The sequence below is a fragment of the Salmo trutta genome, chromosome 35 (assembly GCF_901001165.1).
Source record: "Salmo trutta chromosome 35, fSalTru1.1, whole genome shotgun sequence".
NCBI classification, from domain to species: domain Eukaryota; kingdom Metazoa; phylum Chordata; class Actinopteri; order Salmoniformes; family Salmonidae; genus Salmo; species Salmo trutta.
Window position 1 is genome coordinate 7,285,057 of NC_042991.1, and position 26,191 is coordinate 7,311,247.

At 41.8% G+C, this 26,191-nt stretch overlaps 1 protein-coding gene across 3 annotated transcripts; it reads left to right on the forward strand.

Moving 5' to 3' along the window:
• The first annotated feature begins 7,327 nt into the window (after window positions 1-7,327).
• LOC115174528 (mitochondrial basic amino acids transporter) lies at window positions 7,328-18,472 on the forward strand. 3 transcript variants are annotated; one of them, XM_029733137.1, is made up of 5 exons: window positions 7,328-7,748; window positions 11,321-11,364; window positions 12,005-12,088; window positions 12,799-13,006; window positions 17,690-18,472. In XM_029733137.1, the coding sequence occupies exons 1-5, from the start codon at window positions 7,721-7,723 to the stop codon at window positions 18,256-18,258; spliced, it is 933 nt and encodes a 310-aa protein (XP_029588997.1). In that variant the 5' UTR covers window positions 7,328-7,720; the 3' UTR covers window positions 18,259-18,472. The 3 variants fall into 3 exon arrangements, with proteins under 3 accessions (XP_029588997.1, XP_029588998.1, XP_029588999.1); XM_029733138.1 differs by lacking the exon at window positions 7,328-7,748 and adding an exon at window positions 11,017-11,115; XM_029733139.1 differs by lacking the exon at window positions 7,328-7,748 and adding an exon at window positions 11,624-11,672.
• The last annotated feature ends 7,719 nt before the right edge of the window (window positions 18,473-26,191 follow it).

Below are 26,191 nucleotides of genomic sequence, written 5' to 3' on the forward strand. Positions count from 1 at the left end.
CCCACAAAGCTCATCACTAAGCTAATGACCCTGGGCCTAAACACGTCCCTCTGCAACTGGATCCTGGACTTCCTGATGGGCCTCCCCCAGGTGGTGAGGGTAGGCAACAACCTATCTGCCACACTGATCCTCAGCACTGGGGCCCCTCAGGGTTGCATGTGTCATAATCTTCATCGTCTGAAGAGGAGAAATCCTCGGACCAATATGCAGCGGTTATATTGCTCATCTTCATATTTATTGAAGGTAAACACACTTAAACAAAAATAACGACGACAACAGCCCAGTAAGGTGCACAGACTATACGAGGAACAACCACCCACAAACACAAGTGAAAACATACACAACTAAATATGGCCTCCAATCAGAGATAACAACAAACAGCTGCCTCTGATTGGAGGTCATTGATAAAACTAACATAGAAATAGAAAAACTAGAACATAAACCAAAAACCCCGAAACACACAAACCAAACACCCCCTGCCACGCCCTGACTAAACTACAATAACAAATAACCCCTTTACTGGTCAGGACGTGACAGCATGCTTAGGTCCCTCCTGTACTCTCTGTCCACCCACGACTGCGTGGCCAAGCATGACTCCAACACCATCGTTAAGTTTGCTGATGACACAACCTTGTAATAAATCATGTGGAAATTGAGAAAGTTGAGATGACTAAACTGCTTGGAATAACCCTAAACTGTCATGGTCAAAACATATTGATGCAGTAGTAGCTAAGATGGGGAGAAGTCTGTCTTATAATAAAGCGATGCGCTGCCTTCTTAACAACACTATCAACAAGGCAGGTCCTAAAGGCCCTAGTTTTGTCGCACCTTGACCACTGTTCAGTCGTGTGGTCAGGTGCCACAAAAAAGGACTGAGCCAAATTGCAATTGGCTCAGAACAGGGCAGCACGGCTGGCCCTTGGATGTACACAGAGAGCTAATATTAATAATATGCATGTCAATCTCTCCTTGCTGAAAGTGGAGGAGAGATTGACTTCATCACTACTTTTATTTATGAGAGGTATTGACATGTTGAATGCACCGAGCTGTCTGTCTAAACTACTGGCACACAGCTCAGACACCCATGCATTCCCCACAAGACATGCCACAAGAGGTCTCTTCATAGTCCAGAACAGACTATGGGAGGCACACAGTACTACATAGAGCCATGACTACATGGATCTTTATTCCACATCAAGTAACTGACACAAGCTGTAAAATTAGATTTAAAAAAACAGATAAAAAACACCTTATGGAACAGCGGGGACTGTGAAGCAACACAAACATTGGCACAGACACATGCATACACACACACACACACACATACAATACATACACACATATGATACATACATATGGATTTAGTACTGTAGATATGTGGTAGTGGTGGAGTAGGGACCTGAGGGCACACAGTGTGTTGTGAAATCTGTGAATGTATTGTAATGTTTTAACATTTTATAAACTGCCTTAATTTTGCTGGACCCCAGGAAGAGTAGCTGCAGCTTTGGCAGCAGCTAATGGGGATCCATAATAAATACAAATACAAACAGTGGTAGGCCTGATCACCGACAACAATGAGACAGCCTATAGGGAGGAGATCATAGACCTGTCAGTGTGGTGCAAGCAACAACCTCTCCCTCAATGTGAGTAAGACAAAGGAGCTGATTGTGGACTACGGGAAAAGGAGGGCCGAACAAGCCACTATTAACATTAACTGGGCTGTAACGGAGCGGGTCGAGACTTTCAAGTTCCTTGATGTTCACATCACCAAAAAACAAACTATCATGGTCCAAACACACCAAGACAGCCGTGAAGAGGGCACGACAACACCTTTTCCATGACAGGAGACTGAAAAGATTTGGCATGGGTCCCCAGATCCTCAAAAAGTTATACAACTGCACCATCGAGAGCATCTTGACCGGTTGCATCACCGCCTGGTATGGCAACTGCTCGGCATCCACCGTAAGGCGCTACAGAGGGTAGTGTGTACGGCCCAGTACATCACTGGGGCCAAGCTTCCTGCCATCCAGGACCTATATACTAGGCGGTGTCAGAGGAAGGCCCAAAAAATGGTCAAAGACTCCAGTCACCCAAGTCAAACACTGTTCTCTCTGATACTGCACGGCAAGCGGTACCGGAGCGCCAAGTCTAGGTACAAAAGGTTCCTTAACGGCTTCTACCCTAAGCCATAAGACTGCTGTATAATTAATCAAATCGCCACCCATACTATTTACATTGACACCCCCCCTTTGTATTTACACTAGTGCTACTCTCTGTTTATTATCTATGCATAGTCACTTTACCCCTACCTACATGTACAAAATACCTCGACTCACCTATTTAATTGTGTTACTTCTTATTTTATTTTTTACTTTAGTTTACAAAGTAAATATATTCTTAACTCTATTTCTTGAACTCCATTGTTGGTTAAGGGCTTGTAAGTAAGCATTTCACGGTAAGGTCTACACCTGTTGTATTCGGCGCACTTGACAAATACAATTTGATTTGATTTGACTATGAATTTGAGAGGTAAACATTTCTCGAACCTCATTCTTCAGCATTGTGTGTCAGGGCTACCATTATGTTACATTATGACTAAGGAGTGTACTACTAAGTTGAAACATTATTATGTTACACAATATCAGATGCGTAACTTCCTGTACAGCAATTATTCAGAGACACCCTTCCACTTATCACAGCGTTCCTTGCTGATGGATCACTAAGAGTTCCCAGCCTGAGAGTGAAAATGAAATTTCAGTTAGGATTTCAGACCCTTCTTACTATTTCTTGTTATGTCTACCTTTTTTTGGACTAAATTATATTTTAAATTGGTTCCAATTTGCAATCACTGTAGACCTGTGTGAACCAATTAGCCTGGCATTTAACCTGGCTAGCATGATTATGTAAATACTTAGTGTCACATCCTGACCAGTAAAAGATGTTATTTGTTATTGTAGTTTGGTCAGGACGTGGCAGGGGTGTGTTTGTTTTGTGTTGTCGGGGTTTTTGGGTTGTGTTCTGTTTTGTAATTCTATCTTCTATTTTTTCTATTTCTATGTCTAGTTTATTGTTTTGACCTTCAATTGGAGGCAGCTGTTCCTCGTTGCCTCTAATTGAAGGTCCTATTTAGTAGGGGTGTTTTTTCTATGGGATTTGTGGGTAGTTGTTTCCTGTTTAGTGTTTGTTGCACCTGACAGGACTGTTTCTCGTCGATGTTTGTTGTTTTAAGTATTTACATTTTCCTTCATTAAAGAAGATGAGTATTCACATTCCCGCTGCGTTTTGGTCCAATTCCTACGACGGCCGTGACACTTAGATTAATCACTGTGGTGCTGAATTTTGAAAGGAGGCCGACAGATAGTTTCATGGTATTTACTTGAAGTACATGTAACCAGCAAAGCAATAGTGCAGACTGTAGGATAACTGATTTGATTGTCTTTTGATGTCACGGTCAACCATCACACAACTATAAGACAAAAACATGAATGAAATAAAATAGTACTGTCATAGTTCCTCCGGGTACCAGAGGGCGGAAGAGACCACCCTATAGACTTTCTTCATTACTCTGGTGTTACTTATCATTTCATTATGATGTCCCTTTTAAAAGGGTTTTTTCTCTAATCTTTGTTTGCAGAAGCTTGATTTTGGTTGCCTGAGTAAGTGGTCGTTGGTTTTTCTGTATTACTGTGATCCTTCTGTTACCTTATTTTCAGTGAAGTATTTACGTTTATCCTAAACCATTGATTCCTCGCTTGGTCCATTCTCTGCACCTGGGTCCAACCCCACCACGTCACAAGTACATACCATCATTGATTGATGAATGACTACAATTAAGGTCAAGTAGCAGTCTTGACACCATTCATATTGATAGACAAAATATTTGCTCATGACACAGCCTACAAGGCAGCATCCTGACTTATGACCTCTTGCCTAGTTAAATAAAGGTTAAATAATTGTTTTTAAAGCCTCTTAGGCTGCTATTGAATCTGATCAGCCTGGCAAGAATAGAGCTCACGCTCTGGATCATATCCATCAACCTATAAGGCACTTTGACTGCTAACATGCCTGCATGGAACTTTGCTCATTAAACAGCCTACAAGGCAGCATCCTGACTTATGAGCCTCTGAGGCTGCAATTGAATCTGATCATGCTCTGAGGTTGAAAGCTAATCTGATCAGCCTGTCAGGAATGGAGCTCTATAAATGGTAATATTACCCACAAATCAAGTGTCCCTTATAAGTATACACATATCAGTTATACAAGCTAACAATCAGCATAGATACAGTGTTGTGAAAAACTATTTGCCCCCTTTCAAATTCTCTACTTTTGCATATTTTTTTATGCTGAAATTTGTCAGATCTTCAACCAAAACCTCATATTAGATAAAGGGAACCTGAATGAACAAATAACACAACAAACGTATTTCATTTATTTCATAAACAAAGTTATGCAACATTATGACCCTTTACAAAAAAGTAAATGCCCCCTTACACTCAATAACTGGTTGTGCCACCTTTAGCTGCAATGACTCCAACCAAACACTTCCTGTAGTTGTTGATCAGTCTCTAATGTCGCTGTGGAGAAATTCTGGCCCACTCTTCCATGCAGAACGTTTTACACTCAGCAACATTTGTGGTTTTCAAGCTTGAACTGCTCGTTTCAAGTCCTGCCACAACATCTCAATTGGGATTAGGTCTGGACTTTGACTAGGCCATTCCAAAACTTCAAATGTGTTGCTTTATAGCCATTTTCATGTAGACTTGATTGTGTGTTTTGGATCGTTGTCTTTCTGTATGACCCAGCTGCGTTTCAGCTCACAGACTGATGACCTGACATTCTCCTGTAGAATTCTCTGCTACAGAGCAGAATTCATGGTTTGTTCTATTAAGGCAAGTCGTCCAGTTCACGAGGCAGCAAAGCCTCCCCAAACCGTCACACTACCACCACCATGCTTGACCCTTGGTATAAGGTTATTACTGTGAAATGGAGTGTTTGGTTTTCGCCAGGCATAATGGGACCCATGTCATCCAAAAAGTTATACTTTCGGCTCATATGTCCATAGAACGTTATTCCGAGAGTCATGATTATCATCCAGGTGATTCCAGGTGTTTTTAGGTTAACTGAGTCAACTTTTTGGATGAGATGGGTCCCATTATGCATCTCTGCACCCCACACATACAAATAAATGTAAGGTCCCTCAGTCAAGCAATGAATTTCAGAGAACAGCAGCTATTGGTAGAACACACAAAAAATAAAACTATCCCTTTGAGAATGGAGAAGTTATTAATTACACTTTGGATGGTATATCAATACACCCAGTCACTATAAAGATACAGACATCCTTCCTTCTGAACTCAGTTCCCGGAGAGGAAGGAAACCGCTTAGGGATTTCACCATGAGGCCAATGGTAACTTTAAAACAGTTACAGAGTTTAATGGCTATGATAGGAGAAAGCTGAGGATGGATCAACAACATAGTAGTTACTCCACAATACTAACCTAATTGACAGAGTGAAAAGAAGGAAGCCTGTACTGAATACAAATATGCCAAAACATGCATCCTGTTTGCAACAAGGCACTAAAGTTGGTCCGAATGCAAAGTGTTATGTTTGGGGCAAACCCAATACAACACATTACTGAGTACCACTCTCCATATGTTCAAGCATAGTGGTCGCTGCATCATGTTATGGGTATGTTTGTAATCGCTAAGGACTATGGAGTTTTTCAGGATCAAAAATTTTACGGAATAGAGCTAAGCATAGGCTAAATCCTAAAGGAAATCCTGGTTCAGTCTGCTTACAACCAGACACAGGGAGATGAATTCACCTTTCAGTAGGACAATAAGGAGCATCAAACTCATCATTGTGCACTTTCACCACCTCATATCATTTATTTAATCTGTAGCCTAATAAACTGCATGGCTTCCCGAGTCGTAGTGGGAGGACCACGCACCATATCATCGCGTGACTCCACGTTGACTTTGGTGGTTATTATATCAATATTTGTGCATTTCTCGCATAATTCATTTTGCCGACACAAGATCCCACAATGTCGAACGAACAAATTATCTGTCGGCATTTATTACATTTTACCTAAACTTCCTGTTTCCATCAAAACTGTCATTTCTTTTTTATATACGGTATGACTTTACTGACATAAAAACTGTGGATGGAAACGTGGGTATTGACCCAGAACATCGCACCTTGAAAGTGGAAGTATTTCAAGCGATGTGAAGTTCGCGAACTATTCGTTCTTTTTGAACGACTCTTTCACTGACTCGAGAGTCACGATTCGTTTTTCTGAGTGACTCGTTCATTTTAGTATTTTGTTTGGCCTGTTGGTGCTGGCCACAATACATCGTAAAGCAAGATTACACGCCCCTCCGGCTCAGCGGCTCCAGAGACATGCAACTGAATGTCATATACGCGCAGAAAAATGTATCATGAGCATAGAGAAGAAAAATACATGTTAAAACTGATAATTAATTGATCGCATGGTGCAAGAATGACTGCAATTAATTAATTAATTATTGAATGTTATGGACACTGCTTTGTAGAATCAAAACATACACAGCCTCTGCTCAACAAACTCGATAACTAATCGTGCAGTTCGCGAACGAATGCTTATCACCTTGCCTGGCTACCCACGGACGTGAGTTATTTTCCGCAATGAGAAGTATGTAGCAAACGCCTGAGCAGCGGAAAATGTAGTGCGAGTTGTCTGGCCACTTATCACCCTCACAGCAGTCAAGCAATACGTTCCTCCAAGAGTCGTTCGCAATCTAGTCCGGTTCCGGCAACAACTAGACCTCGTTCAAAATGTATCAAGAAGTAATCTTATTTGTATGCCAAGCAATCAACAAATGTATATTGTTGAAAGCACACGCTTACAAGTCTCAGTCACAAATGATAGCTCCAATAAGCCTTCTATGGTGAACGAAAGGCTCGTAGAATCATGACTCACGAGTTTTACGTTCATCGTTCGCTGGTACATGTATGGCGTCCTGCGTGCCCTGGTCATTACTTACTTAAATGAGTCGAAAAGATCCGAGTCAGTAAAAAGAGCCTGATTTCCCATTACTAGTATTTTCGTGCACAACCAATACGCGTTTGTGGTAAAAATCAAAAAAGAGGGATTGCGGCTTCGGGACTGTAATGTGATTGGATACGACGTTAACCCGAAGTACGGGTGTATTCATTACGGATACCGTTTACCATTGAATAACCAAACGGAAGCAAACATAGAAAAACTAGAATATCCATAGGACAAATGCAGGTATGCCCCGCCCCGTTTTTCCCGCTTGCTTCCGCCAAAAGAAACGCTTTGCAACGTCATCGGTGTATTTAAAATGTCCAAGGTGGTAAACACCTTCAATGACATCTGTCAAAAACGTTGGTCAGACAGCTAGGACATCTCATTGAAGTCGTGTAGCTAGCTAACTCCTATTCTAACGGCCGTAGATATCTCCACACACACACATATATATATATTAGCAAGTTTATATCACATTTGCCTAACTAGGACTAGACAAAATCTTGACTTTAGCCAGCTACAGTATAACTAGCTAGGTGGTAAGCGACGTAGCTAGCTGACTAGCTACAGTAGTTAGCTGGCTTCCCGCGCTAGTTGTATCAAGCTGTGTCTGTGTCAAAAAGTAGCTAATAATAGTTACTTGACAGATCACTGCACCCTGAATCGCAAACTTGTGCTGAAGACTGGTGATGGACTTTCTTGCTGGCTGCATTGGAGGTAAGTCTGATTTGAAACACACATCGCTTTCTAGCTAACTACTAGTACTGCAGCCAATGTTGGAAGACTAACTAACACATTCCATGTCTGTCTGGATAGTGGGTAAAGTAGCCGATTAAACTCAACCCCATGAACGAGTTTAGTCGATAAGTGATGTCTGTAGCCATACCCACACCCGCTAGGCACTGCGCCAACAGCTGTCGCCTTACTGTAACTATGTCATCTAGGGGTGGGTATAATTTGTGGAACGTCCCAACAGGAATCTGTTCCAAAAAACGTAAAGTAAAAGGTTGCCAACCAACAACGCATACAAAGTAGCAACGCATACAAACCTAGATAACTAGCTGCCGAATAGGCATCATCTCACCACGTACCTTATTCTTAATGTTTGTCCATAGGCAACCAGAGTGAGGACAGACATTTTTCGGAATAAACGTGATGAGTGAAAAACGCAATGAAATAGAACACTCACTACCCGGTATTTTATTCTGCCGCTCTACAACTTTGTATGCGTTGTTTTTTGGCAACCTTGTTATTTACGAAGTTTTTGGAACATATTCCTGTTGGAACGTTTCACAAATTATACCCACCCGTCATCTAGCCATCATAACACCTACCAATCACACATATACTTGGCCTAAAACCGAAAGTGCTATTTGAGAAATGAATTCTTACATACTGTAACGACCCTGGGTTTATAAGCGCGGAAATCGACTCTGCCGCTCGAGCATGCATTTGCGGCACAGTCGATAGCGCGCCGGACTTCGGGCTTGAAGGTCGAGGGTTCGAAACCTGCTCTCTGCTGTTTCATTACATTACTGTAGCTTAGACAATGTTGACATTGTGAAACTCTCGACTTGTTCACCTCACCCGGCTTACGAGCATTGTGTGACGCAATCCGATTCCGTGATATCAACCACACTTCTGTTCATGGCGGAAGTCGGCACACAAGCCTAGGAACATTATCCAAATTCTATCTAGCAATGGAAAACACGTGACGTCATTATAGCTGTCTGGAACTATTCAGACAATGCATTGAAAACAATCACTCCGTGTCTTATTGTAACATCATCAGTGCGTGACTTGCACTGAACTAGGTGTCAGTACTCATTTTGGGTGCTGGTACGGTTTATATTTAGGTGCAGGAGCGCCACAATACTTTTGAGCGAATCATATTCTATAAGAGGAACAGGAGCTCAAGCAGCATAACATTTTAGGTACACAGCTCCAGTGAGCTCCTTCCCAAGTCAATCACTGAACAGCATAACTGAAATAGCTAACAATATCAATGTAAAACCTGAAGATATTGTACCCTAGCCTGCTTGCCATTCCTGTTCAGCTATTACATTCCACTCCTGTCATTTGATGTTGAATTTTAGCTAAAACGAATGTAGGCTCCAGTTAGTCTGGGTACCAGTCTGTGAGTAGTTGGCAGGCATGACAATTGTTGTATTGTAGATATATTTGGAAGTCAGGTTGGTGCAAGTCATGTCGAGTCTGCTATCTGGTGTCAGAACAAAGTAGCTCCTTATGCTATGTCAGAAAAGCTGAGTATGTTGGGTTATGGGTATTTCATAGTTAGCCCTTATTCGGGTATCTGATTCCAGTGGTCTTCAATGTAGCCTTGGTACTATTCTTTTAAATTAGATTATTTTATAGGTGGTCAGATCATAAAATAAGTGGATGGCCCTGCTCACCAGGAAGACCACGTTTATGTTGTTGAAAGCAAAAAGTATATTTCTTCCCTGGTGAAAGGATTTATGATGAATGACACATCTGTGGTTTCAGTTACTGCTCCAGCAACAGACAAATTTAAGAGAGATCTACTGTAAAAAGGAGAGGCATCCACACACACTCCTCTTCACAGACCAATCACACTCTCCCTCCCACTGTCTCGAATCTGCTGTGGAGTGGCTTGGTGTACTTGTGAACCCATAGGGGAGGGACCCACATGCTCAACGTGAGTGGAATGCCAGGAAAAGCCTGACTCAACTCAGAGGGAAACTTTAGTATTACATGAAAGTGTTGGCCTATTAGTGTGACCATTTTACTCGCATATGCGCCTAAATATTTTGCTGCGCAACCTGGATTTTTTATTTATTTAGTAGCACCAGCAAACCTAGAAAAAATATTTTGTTGTGCTCCTAAATTTCTTTGTGTGCGCCTACATTTTTCAACTTAGGCGCACACATGCTCCTCGTAAAAAAAGGTCAGCATAGAGCCCTGATAGGGAAAGGAATAACTTACTTTGTTACCTTGTACCAGGAAGACACAGACCTTTGCATAATACTGTACCACTGCAAATTCTAAGTAGAAACAAAAAGTGAAAGAAAAGAAAAAAATAGCTAAACTTTGCAAACTTCCCAGGTACTGGTAGTTTGTTCCACTGTAGATACTGTGGTATTAATACCTAAGGTATTACAAAATATTACCATAATTGTCCCTTGCCTGCCTGTTCACAAAGACACAAATCATGGTTGTAGTTTCGCTGAGGTCAGTGTGTTGACTTGTGATCCCCTTGTAACCAACATATGCCTACTGCTGTTTTTTTGAACTGGTTTACAGAAGTGGCCAGTAACCTGGCTCTTATTGGCTGGCTGGGCCCAGGCCTCCCACTGTGACACAGCAGTTGCTGCTTAGTTAGCATTAGCCTAGCTGTTGTAGCCAGTCCAGAGAGGCACAGACAGATGGAGAGATGGCCAGTAACCAGAGCTCTGCAAACTGTTTGGGTTGTGGCTTTCTCATGGGGCCACGCTGGTCCACAAGACATTTCATTTCAGAATGTTATTGTTTAGGAACGTTATTGTTCAGCCCTGCCAAACTCTGTAGGCCTATATCAAGGCCTGGGGAGGAGAGTGCTTGTATTAGGTAAGGTTGCACCAAAATACCAGAGTCAGTAGTGAGAGGTCTCAAACTGGTATCGGAACAAGGGTAGGATTGGGGACTCCTAAACACCTGTTATGTAGGCTAACTTGTAGAGCAGTCATCCGGACTATTCCTGAAGAGTCACGCTCTCCCCAGTGGCCTTGCCAGTTATTAGTCAGCACTTTCTAGATCCATATAGCGTCACTGTCTCAGACCTGGGTTCAGATACTATTTGAATTCATTTCAAATACTTTACTGGTGCCTAATTTAGCCTGTCTGGCTTAATAATTGACCAATATAATCGTCTCAACTGCTAATCCTGCCCATCTGGCTCGGAAAGCAGATTTCAAATACTATTTGAACCCAGGTCTGCTATTTGTTGACGGTTGCAGGTTGTTGTTAATGGCGACAGGGTTTACATTTCCTTCTCAGAAGAATTGCAGTTTGTATTTTGGCACTCTGATGTGACATCCTCTATGTGAGGTGATAGCCAACATGAAAGGTATATGTTTTCAATCTCTGACCTTGTGATCTGAATAGCGGACACAGCTATTTATTTGGTTTCTGTAAGGCATGTCAAAAATCTGTAGTTTAGATTTATTCCCCCTACCAGAATACAACTTCTCAAACTGTCTGAATAGTATAGTAAGTATAGCGTTGGCTTTAGGCTATCCTGTCTATAATGGCTCTCTCGTTCTTCTCTTCAGGTGCTGCCGGAGTCTTAGTAGGACACCCTTTTGACACGGTTAAGGTATGTTTTCTTTTTCTTTTTTTTCTCCTTCTATGCAAATAAAGCTTGCAGTCAAAGTTCAATAGAGTTGCTGCTTATCTCAGACCAACCACAAAAGCAGCAATACGGTATGGTAAGGGTAAAGGGGTGATCTCTACACTATAACAGATGCTATTTGTATGTATGTTGCTGATTTTGTACACATCCTTAGCTTACATAGGCTTAATAATTGTGGGAGATTTTCTTGTTACCTGTAACAGGGACTTTCTTCATTTCACAGAAAAAGTCTTACAGTGTTAGTAGATACTTCTTCACAACAGTACACTGTAGTAAGTACAGCAAAGGTCAAGCCATCCACCCGTCTGTCTCACTTTGACTGTCTTGGTTTTGTTGAACCACAACAAGAATAGGACCCTTCCCCATCCCCTATCAACATGTCTGACTTAATGTGGTTCACCAAGTTGTGTCAGAAAAAAACATGTTTGTACACTTCATTGCAGTACATATATTTGTGTGTAATGGCATCATACTCCGTATTCCCTCCCTTTTGTTCCTATGATTTGATAGCGTTATCAGAAATTGTTTGTTGGTTCAGGAGGGATGCTGATTGGCCATCCAGGTTCTATTTTACCTTTGACACAAACCTGTGTTTGTATTGCAGGTGAGACTACAGGTCCAGAATGTGGACAAGCCTCTTTACCGCGGGACCTACCACTGTTTCCAGTCCATCGTACGGCAGGAGTCAGTAAGTCCTACATACATCTTTATCATTTAGTGGAAACTGTCTCCGATTTTATATTTCAATAGGTGATTATCACCCATGTCAAGTTATTTGGTAGATTGTAACAGTTTTGTTTGACACTTTGGACACTCTCCTATCAGCACAAGCACATTGAGGTATGCTCTACTTGAGTTATTCAGAGGTTATGGCTCATTGGGTCTCTTGGCCTAAAGATGTTTTGGCATTTGTTGTGGTGTTATTGAGAGCAGTGTGTCCTGGGGGCTGATCCTGAACCTGCCTGTCAGATGAACCGGTCTGGTCTTGTGACTGAGTGGGATGCCATTGCTATGGGCCAGCTGAAATACTCAGAGGGGTGGAATAGAAGAGGCACTGGTAAGGGGTATTGTTAGGAGTATTGGTAGGGGTATTGGGGAGTAAGTACTTTGGTTTGTTTTCTCTTATAGATGGCTTATAACAGGTGTAATTAAAAAAAAATAATAATACATTATCTGCTTCAATATAATTGTCTGCATCAGTTTGAATCCCATATTTTATGTATTTAGAATTATGTGGCTCCCTTTTCATGCTACATAAGAGTCCATAGCCTTGAACAGTCTTTTTCTAATGTCTCTACTTTTACTTTTCTATGTCTCTACCTGCCCCATCTCACCATCCTTCACCCTCCATCTCCCCTTCCCTTTCGCCTTCCCACCCCTTTCCCCCTCCCTACCCAGATGTTTGGGCTGTACAAAGGCATCGGCTCCCCCATGATGGGCTTAACCTTTGTCAATGCCATAGTGTTTGGAGTGCAGGGCAACACCATGCGTTACCTGGGCCATGACACCCCTATGAACCAGTTCCTGGCTGGGGCCGCAGCTGGGGCAATACAGTGTGTCATCTGCTGCCCTATGGAGTTGGCCAAGACACGCATGCAGATGCAAGGTAGGGATTACCAAAATAATGGGCTTTTACATAGAAAGAGTGGCGACAACTACCATTCTCTCCAACTGCTTAAAGGTCCAATGCAGCTGTTTTGATCTCAATATCAAATCATTTCTGGGTAACAATGAAAGTACCTTACTGTGATTATTTTTTACCATTTTCATTTAAAACAAACAAAAATAGCTTCTTAGCTAAGAGCAATTTCTCCAGCAAGCATTTAGCTAGGACTTTCTGGGAGTGGAGAGGAGAGAACTGAAAACTAGCTGTTATTGGCAGAGATGTTTGGAACTCTTTCTTATTGGCCAATACTCCATCCCACCATGAACACAAGTGTTAATCACTGTTATAGTTGGCAATAATGTCATGTGTTTTGTTTTTTGTGTTTTACTGAATAATGTGCAGTATGGTGTTTTACTTGTGTGTAAATGTGAGCTTAATTTTACTTTACTCTATAAATATCGCAAATACTAGAGTGAGGATTTTTGTTTGTAATGTTAGTTTCATGTATGTTTGCTCAGTATCAGAATGTTGTTATTATTAGTTGAGCCTGAATGCTACTATCGTTGCTGTTAACTAATCTAATTGTTCACTTGGACTGATAAGCCATTGGCTCTCCTCATCCTGTATTCTTTAGTATATCTGTTACTGTTAACTCCTGGCCATTAGAGGATTTGTAATGGGCGTTGATATATTTTGTTACTGGTTTGTGAGCAACTGAGTAGTATTTCCACATTTTGGCAGATCTCTCTCCTATATGTAGGATGGTAACATTTGTAAGTTCTTGTGAGGGTATTCATATAGTAGGCTATATACAGTACCTGTCACAAGTTTGGACACCAACTCATTCAAGGGTTTTTCTTTATTTTTACAATTTTCTACATTGTAGAATAATAGTTGTCTTCGCTATGAAATAACACATGGAATCATGTAGTAATCAAAATGTTATTTTAGATTCTTCAAAGTAGCCACCCTTTGCCTTGATGATAGCTTTGCACACTCTTTGCATTCTCTCAACCAGCTTCATGAGGTAGTCACCTGGAATGCATTTCAATTAACAAGTGTGCCTTGTTAAAAGTACATTTGTGGAATTTCTTTCCTTTTTAATGCATTTGAGCCAATCCGTTGTGTTGTGACAAGGTAAGGGTGGTATACAGAAGATAGCCCTATTTGGTAAAAGACCAAGTCCATATTATGGCAAGAACAGCTCAAATAAGCAAAGAGAAACGACAGTCCATCATTACTTTAAGACATGAAGGTCAGTCAATCTGGAAAATTCAGAGGTCTTTGAAAGTTTCTTCAAGTGCAGTGCAAAAACCATCAAGTGCTATGGGTAAACTGGCTTTCATGAGGACCGCCACAGGAAAGGAAGACCCAGAGTTACTTTTGCTGCAGAGGATGAGTTCATTAGCTGCACCTCAGATTGCATCAACTGTTCCGAGGTGACTGTGTGAATCAGCCCTTTATGGTCAATTTGCTGCAAAGAAACCACTAAAGAACACCAATAATAAGAAGAGACTTGCTTGGGCCAAGAAACGTGAGCAATGGACATTAGACCGGTGGAAATCTGTCCTTTGGTCTGATGAGGCCAAATTTGAGATTTTTGGTTCCAACTGCCATGCTTTTGTGCGACGCAGAGTAGGTGAACAGATGCCCTCCGCATGTGTGGTTCCCACCGTGAAGCATGGAGGAGGAGGTATGATTTTGTGGGGGGTGCTTTGCTGGTAACACTGATTTATTTAGAAGTCAAGGCGCACTTAACCAGCATGGCTACCACAGCATTCTGCAGCGATACGCCATCCCATCTGGTTTGCACTTAGTCCCACTATAATTTGTTTTTCAACAGGACGTGCATGGAAACCTGGTTTATGACATAACGGAAGGCTCTAAAACTGCCACTATGACATAATGGCATTAGCCGCATCTCTCTGGCCACTACGACATAATGACATTCCCCGCACCTCTGATTCATTTGGGTTAAATGCGGAAGACACATTTTGGTTGAATGCATTGTTGTGCAGCTGACTACATATTCCCTTTCCCTAAAATGGCCGCAATGACATAATGACATTCTCTTAAAGAGCCACTATGACATCATAATGACTGTCTCTAACATACTGGTATCCACTATGACATCATAATGACTGTCTCTAACATACCAGTATCCACTATGACATCATAATGACTGTCTCTAACATACTGGTATCCACTATGACATCATAATGACTGTCTCTAACATACCGGTATCCACTATGACATCATAATGACTGTCTCTAACATACTGGTATCCACTATGACATCATAATGACTGTCTCTAACATACCGGTATCCACTATGACATCATAATGACTGTCTCTAACATACCGGTATCCACTATGACATCGTACTGAATTGTTGAATGTAACAATATTCTGGTTGGTTAGGGGTTGTTTGCTGCTTGGATAAAACAGCCACAACCCTTGTAATGCTGCTGTCCTGCAGTCTCCTGAATTGTGGTTGTGGAGTAATGGGGGAAAGAAATATTGAGTGGAATTCAGTATGCCAATCAGACTTTCCAGCGCTCATTTCAACCTCTTTTATATACTGTCTCATGTCATGTGTTTATGTAACCATAATGTTTTATTGTATTCATTTTAATATTCTCATACTCCTTCAGTCCTAGACTCAACCGAGGCTAAAGTTAACAACTAGCAATTGCAAATAAATTGGACTCTAGCTTTGTGGCAAGATGCAATATGTACTAGTTATGTCTGATAGATCATTTAAAAAGTGGAAGGAACATTTTTCAATCTCAATTTGTTTTGGTGTCCTCAATGTTTGAGTCTCTTATCTTGTGTGTTTAGGTTTGCTGTTACAAAGATGAGCTTGAAAATAGAAAACTTAAAAGATGGAGACAGATATTTTTGTAACAAACTAATGGTTGATAGACATGGTAGCCCCACTCCTTTACTTTGAACTGCAGCATTGATTTGATTTTGAACAGGTTTAAAACCAAGGCTGGTGATTTACTGCCACTTGCAGTTCTGGAATGTTTGCTCACGAGTATAATTCATTGTCTTTTCCCTTTGGATGACCTGGATGGACTCGTGATCCTTCCTTAACCCATAGGAAGTCATACCAAGTTGACTACTTCAGTGGCGAAAGTCGTCAATGGCACTGTCCATGCTAAAACTGGCTTTTGGGCACTAGAGTCCTCTATCGCTATATCAGTGCCACCATGATGCGACTGCTTGGCAACTCCTCAACCTTACTACTACCTGGACAATGAGACAGCTGTTTGGGCAGTACAAAAGCATCGGCTCTCCCATGATGGGCCGAACCTTCATCAACAACATAGTGTTTGGAATGCGTATATTGGCATTCCATGACACCCCTATGAACCAGTTCCTGGTCGGGTTTTCACCCGGGGCCATCCAGTGTGTCAACTGCTGCCCCGTGGAGCTGGCCAAGATACTGTACCTTGTATCTGCATGAGTGTATCACCTGAATAAAGTGCTTTACTGGCCCAGATACACATACAGATGCAAGGTATCACCATAACACAGAGCTTTTACGCACTAGGAAAAAAGACTACTACCATGCTCTCTGACAGCTTAAAAACAGTCTGAAGGAGAAAATGGTCATCCATTGTGCACATTTGTATGGCTAGGGTGACACCAGGTCATCACCTAAGGTACCACTCTGGGCAGATGGAGGCTAAAGATGGTGAGAAGGAGTTCTGGAAGACATTTGGAGGAGCTGTAAGAAGAGGCCTCTGGTGAAGGTGGTCTTCTGACCATACAAGATGGGCAGAGGAAGGGAGATGCTGTCTTGGTATCATAATCATCTCCGTCTTTTGCTACACGATCTTTGTTAAACTGTAAAGGCTAAAGAAGAGCGCAAGAGCGTGAAGGCGAGCTGAACCAGTGTGCGTCGCGAGCTACACTGCTTCCTGACTTTTTATACTGAACTAACACTGCATTTACACAGGCAGCCCAATTGTGTTTTTTTTTTTTCTTCACTAAAGATCAGAATTGGTGTGCCTGTGAAATTGAAAGTGTCATATTACCTGAAGTTGACATTTGCTTGTTGTCTATGTTCAGTGTTTTTTTTTGGCATGTTGGAACCACATTTGACCCTTTTAAAATTAGTGGGAGATGGTTGAGTGTGGCTGGAGTTTTAATCGCGGTTGATCGCTTCAAAACTGTTTGAGGGTAGAGAATGGTTAGCACTGAGGGGGGTTTCCATAGGAGGCGGCATCATTTGATTATAAAAGGGAGGATGATAAATTATTCCTTCTTCTTTTGGATGCTGAAGATCGGCTAGACTTGTGGTCACTGAATGGGTTAATGAGCATGAAAACAATGTAAACCATATGCCGTGGCCGTCTCAGTCACCAGATCTCAACCCAATTGAACACATATGGGAGATTCTGGAGGGGTGCCTGAGAATGTTTTCCACCACCATCAACAAAACTCCAAATTATGGAATTTAGCATCCCTCCAATTGAGTTCCAGAAACTTGTAGAGTCTATACCCAGTTGGATTGAATCAGTTCTCGCTCATGCTGGCCCAATGCTCTATTAAAACAGTTTGTTGGTGTTTCCTTTATTTTGGCAGTTACCTGTTTATGAATGCCAAAACAGGTCAAATACTTGTTCATGAAATCTTCACCTACTAAACTTTATTTTTCTACTGTGTTACTAAGGCACTGGGGAGAAGAAGTCCAAGAGGAAGCTGTACAAGAATTCCCTGGACTGTCTAGCACATATCTACAAGCGGGAGGGGCTGTTGGGCGTGAACCGCGGCATGGTCACCACGTTGATCCGAGAGACCCCCTGCTTTGGAGTCTACTTCCTGACCTACGACATCCTGACCCGCTCCATCGGCTGCGAGCCCGGCGACCGTTACATGATCCCCAAGCTGCTATTTGCCGGTGGGATGTCCGGGGTCACCTGCTGGCTGTCCACCTATCCTGTGGACGTGATTAAGTCCCGCCTCCAGGCGGACGGGGTGGGCGGAGTCTACCAGTACAGCAGCATCGCTGACTGCGTGCGGCAGAGTGTGAAGAGGGAGGGGCTCATAGTGTTCACGAGAGGTCTCACCTCCACCCTGCTCAGGGCGTTTCCCGTCAACGCTGTCACCTTTGCCACAGTCACTCTGGTGCTGATGTACGCACGGGGGGTGGAGGAGGGGCCCAAGGACAGTGAACCCGCGACCCCCGTCACAGCTCACCACACACAGCTGCAGCAGCAGGCCCAAGCCACCAGCCTGTGACCTGAGTCTGGAGGTGTTACACCCACTTGAGCTGCTCTACTGTGGGGTGGGGGAGGGAGGGAAACCCATAGGGCCAAATACACTTTGAATCTGAGTATGGAAGTACACAGACTCCTGATTCAGCTGTATGTATATCTATAGATATGCAGTGTCTCCACTTGACTTGTAAATATAATTTACTCAAAGCACTGATATCATTGGAAGATGAGATAAAGAAAGAAAATTTAATGTAGTGAGACAGATGTTGAACCCAAAGCTTGATATGCCCCTAATATTTCTTCCAAAAACCAAAATAGTTATGTTTAGGTCGCTGGTACTAACTGTTTACGACCACAAGTCCACTAAGTAGGACTATAATCCAATCAAATTTTATGTGTCACATACTTTGTAGACAACAGGTGAAATGCTTACTTACGGGTCCTTTCCCAACAATGCAGTTAAAGATAAGATATATTTTTTAAATAAAGAATGAAAATAGGGACATGGGAATAAATACACAGTAAATAAGAATAATGATTCAAAATAACATGGCAGTATACAAACGATGTGCAGGGGTACTAGGTAATTGAGGTACAGTTGAAGTCGGAAGTTTACATACACCTTAGCCAAATACATCTAAACTCAGTTTCACAATTCCTGACAATTTAATCCTAGTAAAAATTCCCTGTCTTAGGTCAGTTAGGATCACCACTTTATTTTAAGAATGTGACATGTCAGAATAAAAGTAACAATGGTCATTATGGCCAAACAGTTTTATTTTTGTTTCATCAGACCAGAGGACATTTCTCCAAAAAGTACGATATTTGTCCCCATGTGCAGTTTCAAACCGTAGTCTGGCTTTTTTATGGCAGTATTGGAGCTGTGGCTTCTTCCTTGCTGAGTGGCCTTTCAGGTTATGTCGATATAGGACTCGTTTTACTGTGGATATAGATACTTTTGTACCTGTTTCCTCCAGCATCTTCACAAGGTCCTTTGCTGCTGTTCTGGGATTGATTTGCACTTTTCGCACCAAAGTACGTTCATCTCTAGGAGACAGAAGGCGTCTCCTTCCTGAGCGGTATGACGGCTACATGGTCCCATGGTGTTTATACTTGCGTACTATTGTTTGGACAGATGAACGTGGTACCTTCAGGCGTTTGGAAATTGCTCCCAAGGATGAACCAGACTTGTGGAGGTCTACAATTTTTTTCTGAGGTCTTGGCTGAGTTGTTTTGATTTTCCCATGATGTCAAGCAAAGAGGCACTGAGTTTGAAGGTAGGCCTTGAAATACATCCACAGGTGCACCTCCAGTTGACTCAAATGATGTCAATTAACCTAACAGAAGCTTCTAAAGCCATGGCATCATTTTCTGGAATTTTCCAAGCTGTTTAAAGGCACAGTCAACTTAGTATGTAAACTTCTGACCCACTGGAATTGTGATACAGTGAAATAATCTGTTTGTAAACAATTGTTGGAAAAATTACTTGTCATGCACAAAGTATATCTCCTAACCGACTTGCCAAAACTATAGTTTGTTAACAAGAAATTTGTGGAGGGGTTGAAAAACGAGTTTTAATGACTCCAACCTAAGTGTATGTAAACTTCCGACTTCAACTGTAGCTATGTAGTGTACATATAGATAGGGGTAAAGTGACAAGGCCTCAGGATAGATAATATACAGTAGTAGCAGCAGCGTGTGTGTGTTCGTTTTAACTATACTTGTGGGGACCAGAACTTCCCTCAAGAAAAGTAAACTAACAAAAAAAATTGACATTTGTTGGGGCCCACAAGGTCAAATGCTATTTCTAGGGGGTTTAGCGTTAAAAATTAGGGTTAGGAGCTAGGGTTAAGGTTAGGTTTTCGGGTTAGCAAGAATAGGATTTTGAATTGGACTGAATTGTGTGTCCCCACATGGTTAGTTGTACAAGACTGTGTGGGGCTCCTGTGTTGAGTGTCAGCGTGGTGAATGTGGTGTTGCCTACCTTCACCACCTGGGGGAGGCCCATCAGGAAGTCCAGAATCCAGTTGCAGAGGGAAAGGGGGATACCTAGTCAGTTGTACAACTGAAATGTCTCTTCCATATTTAACCAAACCCCTCTGAATCAGAGGACGTGTTCAGTTCCAGGGACCTTAGCTTAGTGCCCTCGAAGCTCATCACTATGGTGTTGAACGCCGAGCTGTAGTTAATGAACAGCATTCTCACGTAGGTGCTCCTTTTGTCGAAGTGGGAAAGTACAGTGTGGAGTGCAATAGAGATTGTTTCATCAATGGATCTGTTTGGACGGTATGCGATTTGGAGTGGGTCCTGGGTGTCTGGGATGATGGTGTTGATGTGAGCCATGACCAGCATTGCATGGTTACAGATGTGAGTACTACGGGGTGATAGTCATTTAAACATGTTACCTTGGCTTTCTTGGGCACAGGAATATGGTGGTCTGCTTGAAACATGTACTCTACCGTTCAAAAGTTTGGAGTCACTTAGAAATATCCTTGTTTTTTTTAAAGAAAAGCAAAAAAAATATCCATTAAAATAACATCAAATTGGCGCCTCACAAGTCCTCCACTGGCAGCTTCATTAAATAGTACCCGCAAAACACCAGTCTCAACGTCAACAGTGAAGAGGCGACTCCGGGATGCTGGCCTTCTAGGCAGAGTTCCTCTATCCAGTGTCTGTTCTTTTGCCCTGTTCTGCTTTTCATAATCTTTTATTTTTATTGGCCAGTCTGAGATATGGCTATTTCTTTGCATCTCTGCCTAGAAGGCCATCATCCCGGAGTCGCCTCTTCACTGTTGACCTTGAGACTGGTGTTTTGCGGGTACTATTTAATGAAGCTGACAGTTGAGAACTTGTGAGGTGTCTGTTTCTCAAACTAGACACTAATGTACTTGTCCTCTTGCTCACTTGTGCACCGGGGCCTCCCACTCCTCTTTCTAGCCTGGTTAGAGCCAGTTTGCTCTGTTCTGTGAAGGGAGTAGTACACAGCGTTGTACAAGATCTTCAGTTTCTTGGCAATTTCTCGCATGGAATAGCCTTAATTTCTCAGAACAAGAATAGACTGACGAGTTTCAGAAGAAAGTCCTTTGATTCTGGCCATTTTTGAGCCTGTAATCGAACCCACAAATGCTGATGCTCCAGATACTCAACTAGTCTAAAGGCCAGTTTTATTGCTTCTTTGATTCAGAACAACAGTTTTCAGCTGTGCTAACATAAATGCAAGGTTTTTCTAATGATAAAATAGCCTTTTAAAAAGAAACTTGGATTAGCTAACACCAACGTGCCATTGGAACACAGGAGTGATGGTTGCTGATAATGGCCTCTACGCATATGTAGATATTATTAAAAATCAGCCGTTTCCAGCTACAATAGTCATTTACAACATTAACAATGTCTACACTGTATTTCTTATCAATTTGATGTTATTTTAATGGACAATACATTAGATTTTCTTTCAAAAACAAGGACATTTCCAAGTGACTCAACTTTTGAACTGTAGTGTAGGTATTACGGACTGGATCAGGGAGAGGTAGAAAGTGTCAGTGAAGAAGACACTTGCCAGCTGCTCAGCAGATGCTCTTGCATTGTTCAGTGTTGCTTGCCTCGAAAGCGAGCATAGAAGGCATTTGGCTCGTCTGGTAGGCTCGTGTCACTGGGCAGCTCGTGATTGGGTTTCTTTTTGTAATCTGTGATAGTTTGGCGTTGCCACATCCGACGAACGTAAGAGCCGGTTTAGTAAGATTCGATCTTAGTCCTGTATTGACACTTTGCCTGTTTGGTGGTTCATCGGAAGATGTAGCGGGACTTCCGGATTAGTGTCCCGCTCCTTGAAAGCAGAAGCTTTAGCCCAGTGCGGATGTTGCCTGTAATCTATGGCTTCTGGTTGGGATATGTATGTACGGTCACTGTGGGGACGTGTCACAGAAGTTGTCACATGGAGAGAAGAGGACCAAGGCGCAGCAGGATTGTGGACACTCATGTTTATTAAATAAAACACGTAAAGCATCCACTTGAAAAAACCAATAAACAGTACTTGCAACAGTCTTGCAGGCACATACAATGCAGTGCAAGGACAACCACCCACAATGAGGAGATTGTCAGGGGAGAAAGAAAGAATGTCCACTTGGGAGAGATGAGGATTCCAGTGCCACCACCCCGCTGGCCAGATGCTCTCGGGGTATGCGAGAACACGTGGGCAGACGAGGAGAGAGCAGTAGGAGTAGCAGTGTTATCTGTGGTAATCCATGTTTCCGTCAGCGCCAGGAAGTCGAGGGACTGGAGGGTAGCATAGGCTGAGATGAACTCAGCCTTGTTGGCCGCAGACCGGCAGTTCCAGAGGCTGCCGGAGACCTGGAACTCCACGTGGGTCGTGCGCGCTGGGACCACCAGGTTAGAGTGGCAGCGGCCACGCGGTGTGAAGCGTTTGTATGGCCTGTGCAGAGGGGAGAGAACAGGGATAGACAGACACATAGTTGACAGGCTACGCTAATGCAAAGGAGATTGGAATGACAAGTGGACTACACGTCTCGAATGTTCAGAAAGTTAAGCTTACGTTGCAAAAATCTTATTGACTAAAATGACAAATGATACAGTACTGCTAGCTGGTGAAGTAGGCTAGCTAGCAGTGGCTGCGTTGTTGACTTTGTTTGAACGTGTAGCTGGCTAGGTAACCTCGATAGTTTCAGTACTACACCTTATCATGATACAAAAGCAACTATGTAGCTAGCTAACATAGCACTAATCAAGACGTTCCTTTGTAATGTATTTAGTTTCTACAATGCTGCTCGTCGGTAATAGTTGGCTAGGTTTGGGAAAATGGCGTCGCGGGGGACAAAATAGCTGGCTAGCTAACCTCGATAATTACTCTAAACTACACAATTATCAAACTATGACAAAGACAACTATGTAGCTAGCTAACACTGCACTAGTCAAATCGTTCCGTTGTAATGTATTAGTTTCTACAGCGCTGCTAGTCGGTAACGGTTGGCTAGCTAGCAGTGGGTTTGATGATGACTAAGTCTGGACAATGGCGTCGCGTCGCGGCTGGCTAGCTTTCCTCGATAATTTGTCTAAACTACACAATTATCTTAGATACAAAGACAGCAAAGACAACTATGTAGCTAGCTAACACTACACTAATCAAGTCGTTCCGTTGTAATGTTATAGTTTATACAGTGCTGCTAGTCGGTAGAAGTTGGCTAGTTGGCTAGCTAGCAGTGTTGACTACGTTAGGAGGACGAAAATAGCTGGCTAGCTAACCTCGATAATTACTCTAATTACTCTAAACTACACAATTATCTTTGATACAAAGACGGCTATGTAGCTAGCTAAGAAAAATTGCTCAGATCAAACAAATCAAACCGTTGTAATGTAATGAAGTGTAATATTACCTGTGGAGCGAAGCGAAGTGCGACTACTAAACCTTAATATTAGAAATTGCGCACCAGCTAGTTGTTAAAGGTCTGGTTATGCAGTTTATCCTTGTATAGCTCTGTCCTCCTTGCACAGTAGCTATTCAGTAGTCTACTTTGGCCTCTAAGTAGACTATATGTAGAGTAGTAGTTGAACTGAAGCACTTCTCATGTCTGAGCTGAAACACAACATACAGTAAGTATACTGTATCTGAGGGATATCTGAAGGCTGAAGGAAAGCCCAAGATGTGATGTTTTGTTTGAAACATGAATCAGAGTTGGTAATAATTTGATATCTTATTGTATGTTTTGTTTTTAGATGGGATTTGTTTTGTCTTTGATGTTATACTTGTGTATAAATGTGAAATTAATTATATTTTTGCTTTTAAAGCTGTGATTGGCAATTTCTCTGTAAAAATATTGCAAATGCTGGAGTGAGGATTTTTGTATGTGTAGCTTTATGCATGTTTGGTCAGTATCAGATCTTTATTATTATTATTAGTTGAGCCTGAATGTTACTGCCATTGCTGTTACCTAATCTAGTTGCTTCTTGGACTGATAACCCATTGGCTCTCCTCATCCTGTGTTCTTTAGTGTATCTGTTACTGTTAACTCCTGGCCATTTAGAGGGTTTGTAATTGGGTGTCAATGTCTATTTTTTTTTTACTGGTTTGTGAGCAACTGAGTAGTATTTCCACAGATTGGCAGATTTCTCTCCTATATGTATGATAGGAACATTTGTATGTTCTTGAATGAGGGTATTCATATAGTAGGCTATACACATCTATGGACCTATGATAGCCTTGATACACAATATCCATGTGTCTGTAAGGGGTTATGTAAAGTTGCAAAAATGTCTAAACCTGTTTTTGATTTGTCATTATGGGGTATTGTGTATAGATTTGATAAGAGGGGAAGAAACTATTGAATCCTTTTTAGAATAAGGCTGTAACGTAACAAAATGTTGAAAAAGTCAAGGGGTCAGAATACTTTCCAAATGTACTGAATTGTTGAATGTAGCAATGTTTTCCCACAAAATGCGCTCTGACTTTAACCAGGAGGATAATAAACATGTACTATAGACCTGTAACGACCAGAGCTGCTATTCTATGCATTTTGGTTGGTTGGGGGTTATTTGCTGCTTGGATAAAACAGCCACAACTCTTATAATACTGCTGTCCTGCAGTCTACTGAATTGGGATTATGGTTGGGGGGGAATATTGCTGAGTGACATTGTTTGCAAATCAGATTTGCCAGTGCTAATTGTTCCTTTAACCTATTTTCTGTTCATTTTAACCTCTTGTATGTTTTATTGTGCTTAATTGTATTAATTTCAATGTTCTCATATTCCTTCAGTCCTCGACATAACGGAGGCTAAAGTTAACAGACAATTACAAATCATTTAGACTCTAGCTTTGTGGGAAGATAGAACTTGTACATATTGCATCTGATAGCTCATTTTAAAAAAGGAAAATGTAAATAAAACCTATATTTTTCAGTTAGTAAGTAGTGGTGTCTTCAATATTTGTTTTGAAGGTCTCTTTCTCTTCTGAAGTTCGCTGTTACGAACTCAAAAGATGGAGACAGTGATATTTTTGTAACAAACTAATGAAGCTTAGCCAGCTTTGGTTCATCGAGGTGACTTGTAGAAAATGCAAAAATCAATAAACGATAAAACAAGTGTTTCATTTTCATACTGCATCTTACTAACTAGTAGCAAGGCAACAATAAACATATTGTCCTCCATGAATGATGCAGCGCCCTCCCTTGGACCAGTTGAGATATTGTATGTGACTAACACATTTCTGTTAATTACTATAGCTCCCAACTTGGGCCAATCAGTCATTTTGTAAATGCCAGATCTCTATGGCAAGACGCATCATTCACCCAAGTTTCGTCAAAATCGTGCCAGTGCTTTATGCAGATATCGCATGTGATGAAGTACGGACGCAGACAGATCCACAGTCCCCTCCCTGATTTCATTGTTGGGGACAGTGTTACAGTACCAGACTGGTCTCATAGACTAGATGTAACATAGTAAACTTAAATCCAGGACACTCACATTAGTATGTTATGTTTGGAATGGTTAGATAGGATACTTAAGTCAAGAACGAGAACGTCAAGCAACCCAAAGGTTGCGTGTTCTGACAACTTAAAAATGTTAGTTAATTAGAAATTTTGCGACTACTTAGTTTTCAGTTACTTTTCAACTAATTTGCATGTTAGCTAACCTTAACCCTTTAACTTAACTCCTAACCTTAACCCTAACCCTTTGCCTAGCTAATGTTAGCAAAAGCCACCTAGCTAACGTTAGCCACCTAGCTAGAATTCGTAACATATATCATACGTTTTGCTATTTCGTAACATATAAATCAAAATGGGTGATGGACATACACAAATTAGTACATATGAAATGTAACATATCATACTAAACAGGGCTGGCATTATGTGTGAGCCCTAGGGGGGCTGGCCTGCCCTACAGTACCACCTTGCCCATCCAAATAAAATTGATCATTTATTTGACCAAGACGTGGGTTAACAGAAAGG